Below are 11,600 nucleotides of genomic sequence, written 5' to 3'. Positions count from 1 at the left end.
GTGCGTGCAAAGGTTCTGCGCGATCCTCTTGTTCAATATTCTCTGGGTCTGAATCCAGCTCAAATTGATATGGCAATATTGCCGCCATCCTTAACTAAACTTGCTGCTTTGGCAAGGGGCGGGGCAGTACTGAAACACCGTCTAAGCTGTTCGCCAATCACAACACACTGGGACAGCTAACCAATCACATCACATTTAGTTTTTCGTAAGGTAGGCCTTCATCAAACCCGGAACTAATCGAGCCGTTTGTGCCATGATGGGTAGAAAGGTATTGTAATAATGTAAATTATGTAAAAAATAATGCGTTTTTCGAACCACCAAGCATGAGAGCATGTTCTAGTACACCCCCAAAACAAATTCAAGACATTGTAAAAGAGCATAATAGGAAAAACTGCATTGTCACAATATTGATTACATTTTCACCACTTTTAAAACTGCACTGTTTATGTAAATCTTTTTGATTTCTATGGGATGTGCTTTAAAGCTTATTTGAGAGAGTAAAAGTAACCAAGGTGAATTTTGAACCGTATGAATTTTCCTTTTTTATTATTCATTAATGCCATATTTCACAAGGAATTGTGAAAGATAATGATATATAAATGTGGGTTTCTGACAGACATTATATGCACTTGATATAAGTGAAGTGTTTTCTATCAAGTGCACGTATCAACTCGCATCAGAAAAACATTAAGAATTACGTTTTTTGTTGTTGATGTTGTTTCTTTGGCCGTACCCAGTGACCCACTCAGAACGGTCTCGTGACCCACTTTTTTACCTCTAGGCAACTGAGCATAACAAATGAAAGATTACTGATCTAGGATGTCTTGGGTGTTTTTAGGTTGACTGGATAATTACAGTAAATTACAGCAACATGCCTGTTCAGTGCCTGTGGTTCCAGACTTTTAAGTAGCTTCTGTGTTTTCAATGTCTTTAACTAAAGCCATTATGTGATACATGTAAAGGCTTTGTGAGTTAAATAAGGCTCTAAAACACTGGTGTCAAGATATAACTTGTGTCAGTTATGTCATCCTTACGTTTTAGTTGTATCTTTTTTCAGAAATCCTATTGAGATTCTTCTTTTCACTATTGAATATAATTGCGTAGCATCTATTGATTTAATTTAGACACTATACTTGACATTTGGCACTTCTTGTGAGTTGTCAAATATGAGGATGATTTACTAGCAAAGGATTCCACTGAGCCTCTTTATTGAACTGCAACTCGTTAAAGTTTCTGACCAAATGAGGTAACTTGTATTTTTATATTTATTTATTTATTTATTGTAAAGCCTCAAAATTGATGTGGCTTGACATTATCCAGACCTCGCAGGGGCATTGAATGCATTGCCAAAGGTCACATGCTGATATGATTAATTTGTTTTTAACCTAAAATTGATTAATCTTGTGATTAGTCTCACAATAAATTATCATGGTAGCTGGTGCTTAAAGGAACTTTTAAATATTTCAGTGCTCAGGGCCTTAAAGGAAGTAAAATTAAAAAGTTAATTTGGGAAATTAAATTATAGATATGGTTTTGTTCATAATAAATAATAAAGTTGGAAATAACATATAAAGCATGCTGCTGTTATCCTCAGAAAAAAAAAAATACATAAATAAATAATAAAAAAAAGAAGCGCCCAGGGGAGGTCGCGGCGGGACCGCAGAATGGAAGCTGCAGCTCGCCGAGGTTTCAGCAGCCTGGATGGCAACCCCTGCTGACATGCCGTAACACCAACGCCAGCTGTTTTCCAAAACACTCGCGTGTCACGACTGACGTAACGTCGAACGTGACTGACTGAAAGGGAACTTGTTTGTTTCCATTGTTGTTCATTTGGCTGTTTTTGTCTTTCCTCAAATTAGTTTTTAAAGACATGTTCATGGAGGTGTTATTTAGCTATATGCATAAATACCAATATATATTTCTTTCTTTCTTTTATTTATTTAGTCATTTAGCAGACGCTTTTAAGCTGCTTTTAACTTCCACTGATAAAGACTGCTTCTCTCAAAGAGTGTTTCTTTACACTGTTTTCTGCTGGCGCTTGAACACACTTTCCGTATTTTTTTCCACAACAAATGGCCAAGCAAGCGCAGACACTGACAAGATACGCGATACAGAATGAGACCAAACGCGATATCAGCATGTCTCCACACAGTAAACAAAACAAGCATATGAAACATAAAAACATATATGTGGTGGAAAGTGAAATTTTCTTTCCTCTATCTTAGTTTCTATTCCTTTGAAAGGTCTAAGTGTGTCCTACTGATCTCCCGCAGAGTGGCTAGCTTCACAGGGTCCATCGTACAAAATTTGGCAGGCCATGTGGTCCCTTGGCCCTGGGCTTGCTGAATATTGCCTCAATTCCATGTGTTTTTCAGAGCACTGGAATATTTTGAAGTAACTCATAAAATGTTAATAAACATTCATCAAAGAGATAATGTACTGACTGATCTTTAAAAGGATAATTCACCCAAATATGAAAATGGCATCATTTTCTTCTGCAGGATACATAAGAAGTATCCCTACATGTCTATTGTAACATGAGATGAAATTATGAAAGTAAATGATGAAAGAATTTTAATTTCTGGGTGAACTATCCCATTTAAGGGCTATTTAATTAAGTCATAGTGTGTAAAACACATAGGGGTACCATTAACCCTACTGAAGTAAAAAAAAAAACATTTATAACTCCAACAAAGTTAATATGAGTTAATAAATCATTTGGCTGGCTCATTGGTTGGAATTTAGTCTAGAATTTATTAACTTGACATAGCCTACTTGTGAAAGTAGAGGGAAATTATATATTTAAGCACCATTACTTGCACTGATCATCTTTGAACACTGTTAAAGCTGTAATTATTCCTTAGAGAATTAAATATTAGCATAATAACATGATTTTATGATATTTTGAATGTCTGTGGACTGCAATTCCCTGCACTAGTCAGAGCCTGCTTGTTTGGAAAATTACCATAGCTGTGGACTTTGTACATCACACAGTAAATATTTGTTCATTTCAAGCACAGCAAACACATTTCACTACCATTGTGCAAGTGAACCAGTACACCGCTTCTACTCCCAGCAGCATAATCTGATCCAGGGAAAAGCAATCTTGGAACTGCACAGAACAATCAGTTTAGAGAGAATACAATGTAGACTCTGTATTGGTGTCTATAAAGGAGATGTTTGGAACGTCATTGCATTTATGTTACAGCAGGATTGTTCACCAGGGGTCCACAACCATAGGTGATCTGCAGCAAGACCACAGGGGGCCTGCCAAATATTGTTTGAAATTGAAAATGTCTAAAACAAAAATACAATAAATTTAAAGTTCAGAAGTTAAGAATCAGTTTCATTGTGTCTCATAGATTAAAATATATTTATTACAATTAAAATGTAATGTACAATGACACAACTGACAGACTAATGTACAGTCGAAGTAATGTGCATCAACTGATTCTTTCTGCAGGTTACATAGTTACATAGTTACACCAGTAGGTGAATCATTAAGTCAGGCGATTCGTTCAAACACAGTGATTCATTCAGGAATGAAACGAGTGACTAGTGAGTCATTGATTCATTCTATGAAATGATTCATTAATAACACTGAATTATTTCCTGTAGGAACACATGAATCATTGGATTATTCACTAGCAATAATTCAAGCAAAGCAGTTCTGCTGTGACTTTGGAACTATTTTTGTTGGTGGATGAAAAACAGACAAAGCAATACTAAGACATATAAGTCTAAAATATAAGTTACTCAATATTAACTTGTTTATTGAGCTGTTGTACAAAAGCAAAATTTAACAAAATTATTATTATTATTATTATTATTATTATGCAAAGCTGAGTGCAACATCTTCAGTTACAATGAAGGCTTTAGAACAGTATCAGAGATAATGACTGATTAGTGTCTTAGCTTTTGACTAAAAAGTATTATGTATCACATTTGTCACAGAATGAATATTCTATTACTTGGAAGGCCTTATTTATTAGAGTCTTAAGTGAAGGTTAATTTTAATTACTTGCCGCTGTTGAAAAGAACAGGCTGCACTTTTGCAGTGTCTAGTCTGAAAATGCTTGCTTTGTATTTGGAGTTAAGCTACTAATTAGAGCTTCCACAGACTTTCTGTTCTAAGCCCTGCCAATTGAGATGCTTTGTTCGCAGAGGTAGATTTGTCTCAATTTGTTCAAAGTGCCCTCATTACCATGGAACGGAAGTCATTATATATTCTGCCTTGTTACGATAACATCTTCCCCCAACGACCATAAAATCACGGCTTTAAAAGGTCTGCCTTCTCTTGTACTCCTAGTATTTTGCTAAGATTGGTGGGAGTGGGAACCTGAGGTGAGTTGTGCAGTGTTCTTTATTAAGTAAGGTGGGCATTTCCTGAGAATCTCCAGTGGTTATTGTCAACTGTGATGCTGAAATGTGCAATGCTGAAAAATTTTATAAATGTATTAATGTATTAATTTCTTTTTAAATACACCATATGAGGAATCCTTGATCTTTTTAGCAGGATAGATACTTTTATTCCATCCTTTATTTTTAACAATGTCCCCAGACATTTCATTCTGACCTTAACATTATAAGTGACACATTTCAGCACAGATTGTTTTGTGAATCTGAAGGATTAAGCAAACTAACAGCAGCAACAATAGACAGTTAAATCCTAATGGTGGAGAGAAGTGGAAAAGGTCATGAGAAACTAAAATATAATTGTTTATTACTTTACAAGTAAATGTAAAAAGTATGATAAAATAGTTTTATTATTATTAATATTATTATGATCAGTTTAAGTTTTCAGAACTTAATCATGATCTGAAAGTGTAGCATCTAATTGCTTTTTTTTCTCTGTCTCTCTTTGTTTTGATATTTATACATGCACTTATTTGATTGTCATTTGCATATTTATTTAAACACTGACAGACCATGTCTCCACTTGGCTTTGAGAGAAGAATCATTGGCCACTTCATAACAAAACTTGGAACGTAAAGGCAGTATTTCTGTCTTGAAGCCGATATCACAGTAGCAGAACTATGAATCCATGTATCACAGCACTCCACTTCTCCTGCAGCCTGGTGATTTCACACTCTTAAAATATATTAGACAATAAAAGGTCACTGGTTTGCTCCTTCATCATGACCACTGCCCATTCATATTTCATAGTAAAGATAAATATTTGGATGTTTCGAGTGCTTTAGAACGGAAAAAATAAATATCACCCAATACAATTTTCTAGCACAGCTAAAACCAAGGTCAGAGCAAGGAAGGCCATCTGTTCAAGGTTTAGCCATCAGTGCTGTTGTTTACTTTTGCTGTTTTGGAAAGCTTTTCCCTTTAGCTGGATTTATAGTAGCTTAGGGAAAACACAATAGTCATTTTCAACTTCACATTACTTGCCTCTTTGATATCCAGTTCTTGATATATTTATGTAAAGTGAATTTAATATAGTAAACAAGCAGACTATAATCATGCATTGTCCTAATAATGACTAAAGATGCTAGAGGTTGTTTGCAGTATTGACCTGCCATTATTAACTGAGTTTTTTATGCATCATTGTTCATCAGGGAGGAGCTGATGATTTCTTCGTCCTTCGACAGTCTGGAAGTGCTGCTCGACTCTTTTGGCCCGGTGCGCGACTGTTCAAAAGACAATGGAGGCTGCAGCCGAAATTTCCGTTGCATCTCTGATCGCAAACTGGACTCCACCGGCTGTGTGGTGAGTTGTTGTTGCCTGTCTCATTCTTAGAGCTGTAAAAAAATAAAAATAAATTAAAAATAAATTAAATTAAATTTAAATTATATTAAAATAATTACATTGTTAATAAATAAATAATTATAATAATTAAAATTAATTAATTAATCACATATATTAATATAAGTTGAGAAAAGCCCCCAAATGCAGAGAATTGATTCATTAATTCAATGGTATTAATATATATAATTGTGACAGATGAGTAAATCATTGGTAGACATTACAAACTGACTTTAGAAGTCCATATATTGTTAGTTTTATATTCATATTACAATTGCTCCAATGGTAGAAATCTCATATTATGAAATTTGCGTACAAGTTGGTACATGATTAATATTAATATTTACAGCAAATATATTAATATTTATAGCAAAACAGTAATATTGATATTGATATTAATATTAATGTTAATGTTATATATTAATATTCATCTGACAGCTCCAGTTTTTTTATTGTCTGTTTGTCACCTTTTGGAATCCATCTCTTTGCTTACCTTTTCCAGCTGTCTTGTTATCTCTCGTTTGATGCAGACTTCTCTGTTTACTTGTTTGCATTCTGTCATTGACTCAAAAAAGAGATAAAAAAGCCATTTCTTCTCGATCTAACAACCGGTATCGTCATAAACTTTACAATGTTTATGCAAATTTGAAGAAAGAACACGCTTTTGTACTCAACTTCTATAAAAAGCATTTACTTTTATAAGTTAGGCCTTCCTTGTCTGCCCGAAGGAGTTTATTTCACTTACCATGAAAAATCGTGTTTGTTTCTTCCATTTCTTTTTCTTTTACATCACACTCACTCTCTTGTCCTCACTTGTGGCTGTTAAGCAGCCATGAAATGAGCCAGGGGCTCTGATTTCACTCACCATCTGGCTGAGGTACGCTTAAAGTGTTTGATTTCTCACTCTGGCATGTGCCATGATTAGTGTGTTTGGCTGGCCCTGCTGATTGGAGGATTGTTTCAGCCAGGGTTTATGAAAAGTGCTGTGTCTCGTCCATCTTTCTGACACTCACTTCATTCATGATCTCCTGCTCATGTTTATGAACATGCGAATCAGGGTTTGTGCAGGTACGTGTCCAACACCAGCCTTATTGGATAACTGTTCCTGTTCCTGTCCATCGTGTTGTTTCATTTGAGAGATATTTGCATTGGTTGTATTTTCTGAATACTGAGTGACAATGGCTATCATGCATCTTTGTTGTTGTTTAGTTTAGTTTTGTGTAGTTTGTTTAGTTCTGTCGTGTTTTACCAACTTAACAGTTCTTTAAATTAGTGTAAGACTTGTTATTCTAGTTTTTATTTAGTGTGCACAGTTAAAATCCTGACTGAATATATGTATATATTTTTAATAAACCGATCAAAACTGGTCACCATGGTTTTTTTGTATTCAATGTGGAAAAATCATTGGAGCAAAATGAGGGTTGGCAGTTCAAAAAGGGTTACAGTGTGGTGCACTGCTGACTAGCATACTATAATAATGTCAAAGTTAATAAAGTTATCTGTTATTTTCAATCTGATGTAATATTTTATTTTGTCCTAATAAATAGATATCTTACTTATGCAAATGTATTTGTAAATATCTTATTTCTATATTGTTGTTTTTTTATGCAAGACTATAATGACCCTCGAATCATATTTGTAGATTATGTTAAACATTACACTGTAATTTAATGAGTTCCCTTTCAGTCGGTCACTCTCGACGTCACGTCGGTGACCGAAGAATCGAGATCCCAATTCGTCGGTCACCGACGTGACGTCTCCATTCCCTCCTTTAGGGAACGAGGGTTACATACGTAACCGAGACGTTTCTGTGTCTTGTTATACTCATGAGAGGCTAAAGTAAATACATTGTAAAGAGGAATTTATGCCCCCACGGTGATGTAACTGCAAAATCAAAAGAATTACATTAGCATGTTTTCTAATAGTATTTGCAAGCATGCATTAAAACCAAAACATAATTTGGGGGAGGGATTCATAGGTCAGTGCAGATTGACAAGAAAGGATGAGGGGGAGGAGTCATGAAATGACTGACAGATGAGGTCATTGCACCACTGAATTCTGCTGGGTCTTCTTTCTTACATGTATTTGCATACTGAATTGTGATTGATTAATCACTTCTGTCTTGCATCTATTTTTCATATATTCTTTTTGCAAGCAGTGATATTTCCTTCAGGTAAAGCTGGACCGACAGCACCTAACCTGCTGGTAATGAAACAGATGTTATGGCCTTCTCAGTATTTTATAGAAATCTCAACTCTAAATTCATCCTATTCTTCTTAATCATAACACACCCTTCTGTTGAGCCCGTAGCTTGATGTTTTGTAATTAACAGATGACTGAATCTATAAAAATGATGCTTCAATCTGTCCAATCATAAGAGCTCGCTACGGGCCCCCCAGAGAGCCTCATTCCCCCCCTAATCAATTAACACCTTGTCTGAGGACAGCAGTGCTACTGCTGCTTCTGTGTTTTAATATCGCAGTCTGCGTGAGCGGGCTCGTTCCGATCTGCTCTGTCTAGCTGATGTATGGCACTCCTGGGGAGAGGAACAGTGCACTAGTTTGGAAATACTCTGATAATCGCTAAATGATGATGTGATTAATTAGTTCCTTTCCCTCCAGCACACTAGGTGTTGAGTGCTTTTGTGGGACACAGAGGGGTGCCCACCGTCCGTCCTGCCGTCCACATAAAAAACAAATTGGCTCCTCTTTAGATCTAAGCGAGCCAGCCAGGCATGTTCAACAGACTTTTTGATGTTGCTGACAGATGCTGGTACAGTATGTGAATGAATTATTTGATTGTATGTGTTAGTAGTGTATAAAATCAGAATGGCAATGAATTTTAACACATATGCACTATGGCGATTTAATGCCAAACTCTTCATTAATAATAATAATAATAATAATAATAATAATAATAATAATAATAATAATAATAAAAATAATTAACTACCATTGTGATTATTTGTTTCACACCAAATATTTTGTATATGTATTTTTAATATATATTTATTAAAGGGGTCCTATTATGCTTTTTCACTTTTTCAACTTTAGTTAGTCTGTAATGTTGCTGTTTTGAGCATAAAAAAGATCTGCAAAGTTTCAAAGCTCAAAGTCCACTTCAAAAGGAGATATTTTATTTACCCAAAACAAAATCAAGACTTTGTAAAAGAGCAAAATAGGACCCCTATAAGCAACTTGGAGAATGGAGGGATGGATTATTATTATTATATTATTCTACATTATAAATCTGTGATGTTGGTGGGTTTCCTCCTATGAACTGCTTTCTTCAGGTCCTTTCACAATATTTCAATTGGATTAAGGTCTGGACTTTGACTCTGCCATTCTAAAACATTAACTTTATTGTTCTTCTTTATCCATTCTTTGGTAGAACGACTTGGGGTCGGTGTCTTGTTGCATTACCCACTTTCTCTTGAGATTCAGTTCTTGGACAGATGTCCTGACATTTTTCTTTAGAATTTGCTGGTCTAATTCAGAATTCATTGTTTCATCAGTGATGGCAATCCGTCCTGGCCCAGATGCAGCAAAACAGGCCCAAACCATGATACTACCACAACCATCTTTCACAGATGGGATGAGGTTCTTATGATGGAATGCAGTGTCTTCTTTTCTCCAAACATAACGCTTGTCATTTAAAACAAAAAGTTCTATTTTGGTCTTATTTTGCCACAAAACATTTCTCTGATAGCCCTCTGGCTTATCCACATGATCTTTAGCAAACTGCAGGTGGGCAACAATGTTCTTTTTGGAGAGCTGTGGTTTTCTCCTTGCAACACCATGGTTGTTTAGTGTTCTCCTGTAGATGGACTCATGAACATTAGCATTAGCCAGTGTGAGAAAGGCCTTTACTTGCTTAGAAGTTACCCTGGGGTCTTTTGCATCCTCGCAGACTATTACTAGTGATCTTTGTTGGTGGACCATTCTCAATTTGGTGGATTTTCATCTCATTTGTTTGATTGGGTTCTCTTTGTCAGCTTTTAGGAATTGTGTGAAAATTTGATGATCTTTTGGGTTATGTTTATGCAGAAATATAGAAAATTCTAAATGTTTCACAAACTTTCAAGCAGCACTGCATTTAAACACTGGGACTAATGAGATAAATAAAGCACAGGTGAACAGAATGACATAATTAAGACAACTAAGGAAAACTAAGTCAAAGGAAAACTAACACAGTAAACAACAGACACATTACAAACCTGACTGCTGAGAGCAAGTTTAAGTTGAGGTCATCCACTGGACGTAGAGTTCTCAGTTTTTTTACTGATGCATTCCATCTGTCTTTGACAGCCTGCTCACAATGTCCCCAAAAGCTGTTCTGTCTCCTATCATGTTCTGGCTGTAAAGCACTTCTGAGTTCCTAGTCAGTACTTGGCAAAGGTCTCCTGAGTTCAAACTCGGAAGGAGTGATCCAGATGCACAGCAGGGAGGAAACGCCACTGTTTTTTTTTTCCTCCCAGGATCAAAAGGTGGTTTTAAAGGACTGTATCCATCTCTGTGACTATCTGCTATATAGGGACAGTCTAGGCCAACAGGAATACTTGGCCATGCTAATGCAGCGAATTAGACTGTCAGACTGACCATTGGCATACTGAATAAGAAGAAAAATATTCTATTTGCAGAAAACTCATCAGGAAGAACACTAATTTGTTTAATAATTTGTTAACTTTTTAATTAATTTATTGTAGTGTTACTAGTACAGTAGTTGTTGCAGTAGTTGTGGCTCTCTGAAAACTGGTATGATTTACAATTTTTTTTATTTAATTAAAGCGTGATAAATTGTAATTACACTGATTTGCTGATTGCTGTAACAGTCAGCATGCAGTGCAAAACTGTTTAGAATAATGGAAATCTATTGTTTTATTATCAGGGTGAAAATAACACTTGAAAATAACACATTCCAACGATGGACGTTTTAAAAAGTATGTCAGTAAATCTGATCCCTTGTGGTTTTCTGCATGGGTTTATGTGGCAAGAAACAAAGCACTTGCCAGTTTTCCACATTGGCACAATTCAGCCCAGTTAATGTTGAATTATCTTCTGTGTGTGTGTGTTTGTGTGTGTGTGTGTGTGTTTGTGTGTGTGTGTGTGTGTTTGTGTGTGTGTGTGTGCACATGCTTTTCTATCCCGCTGGGGACTTAAACTAGAATACACACTGACTCATGGGGACTCATGCCACCGTGGGGACCTAAATTGAGGTCCCCATGGGGAAACAAGCTTATAAATCATACAGAATGAGTTTTTTTGTTTTTTGAGAAATGTAAAAATGCAGAAAGTTTTCTGTGTGGGATAGGTTTAGGTGTAGGGTTGGGGTAGGGCGATAGAATATATGATTTGTACAGTATAAAAACCATTACGTCTATGGAGAGCCCCCGCAAGGATAAAAACCAGATGTGTGTGTGTGTCTGTGCGTATGTGTGCGTGCGTGTGTGATCTCATGTTTCTATAGCAACTGTTCATGCCAGTTTTCAAATTTACCGATGCAGTGCAAGTCTGTCTATGTTATATCAACAATATGTCTGTGGTTTCATGTTTAGAACAATATTACAGCTGTTTTTATCTGCAACAATTACATTTTGGGGGGATTTTCCTTTTCTTACATGAAAAAAAATGTATAGACATCTGCCAATTGTTCTGTCTCCTTTGTTCCCTTTCAGTCGGTCACTCCCGACGTCACGTCGGATGACCGACGAATTGGGATCTCGCTTAGAGGGACCAATCTACTTCGAGTGTAAACTAAACGAGCCAATGCACATTGGCATGCGATTATTGCATCCAGCTGCTGCTGATCACAGCGTGAGTATAAGTAGGCAGCAGATGCAGCGCATA

At 36.1% G+C, this 11,600-nt stretch overlaps 1 protein-coding gene across 1 annotated transcript in view; it reads left to right on the top strand.

The window, feature by feature from the left end:
- Positions 1-11,600, top strand: part of LOC107678919 (astrotactin-1-like) — a gene marked incomplete at its 5' end in the record, with an annotated part of 189,441 nt that overhangs the window by 66,490 nt on the left and 111,351 nt on the right. The window contains one exon of the mRNA XM_016474321.1: positions 5,568-5,718. Coding sequence (XP_016329807.1) covers positions 5,568-5,718 — 151 coding nt within the window. The remainder of the gene's footprint in view (positions 1-5,567; positions 5,719-11,600) is intronic.

This window comes from Sinocyclocheilus anshuiensis, unplaced genomic scaffold (assembly GCF_001515605.1).
Source record: "Sinocyclocheilus anshuiensis isolate Anshui unplaced genomic scaffold, SAMN03320099.WGS_v1.1 scaffold1576, whole genome shotgun sequence".
In the NCBI taxonomy this organism is placed as follows: domain Eukaryota; kingdom Metazoa; phylum Chordata; class Actinopteri; order Cypriniformes; family Cyprinidae; genus Sinocyclocheilus; species Sinocyclocheilus anshuiensis.
This window is presented reverse-complemented; position numbering and strand designations above follow the sequence as displayed.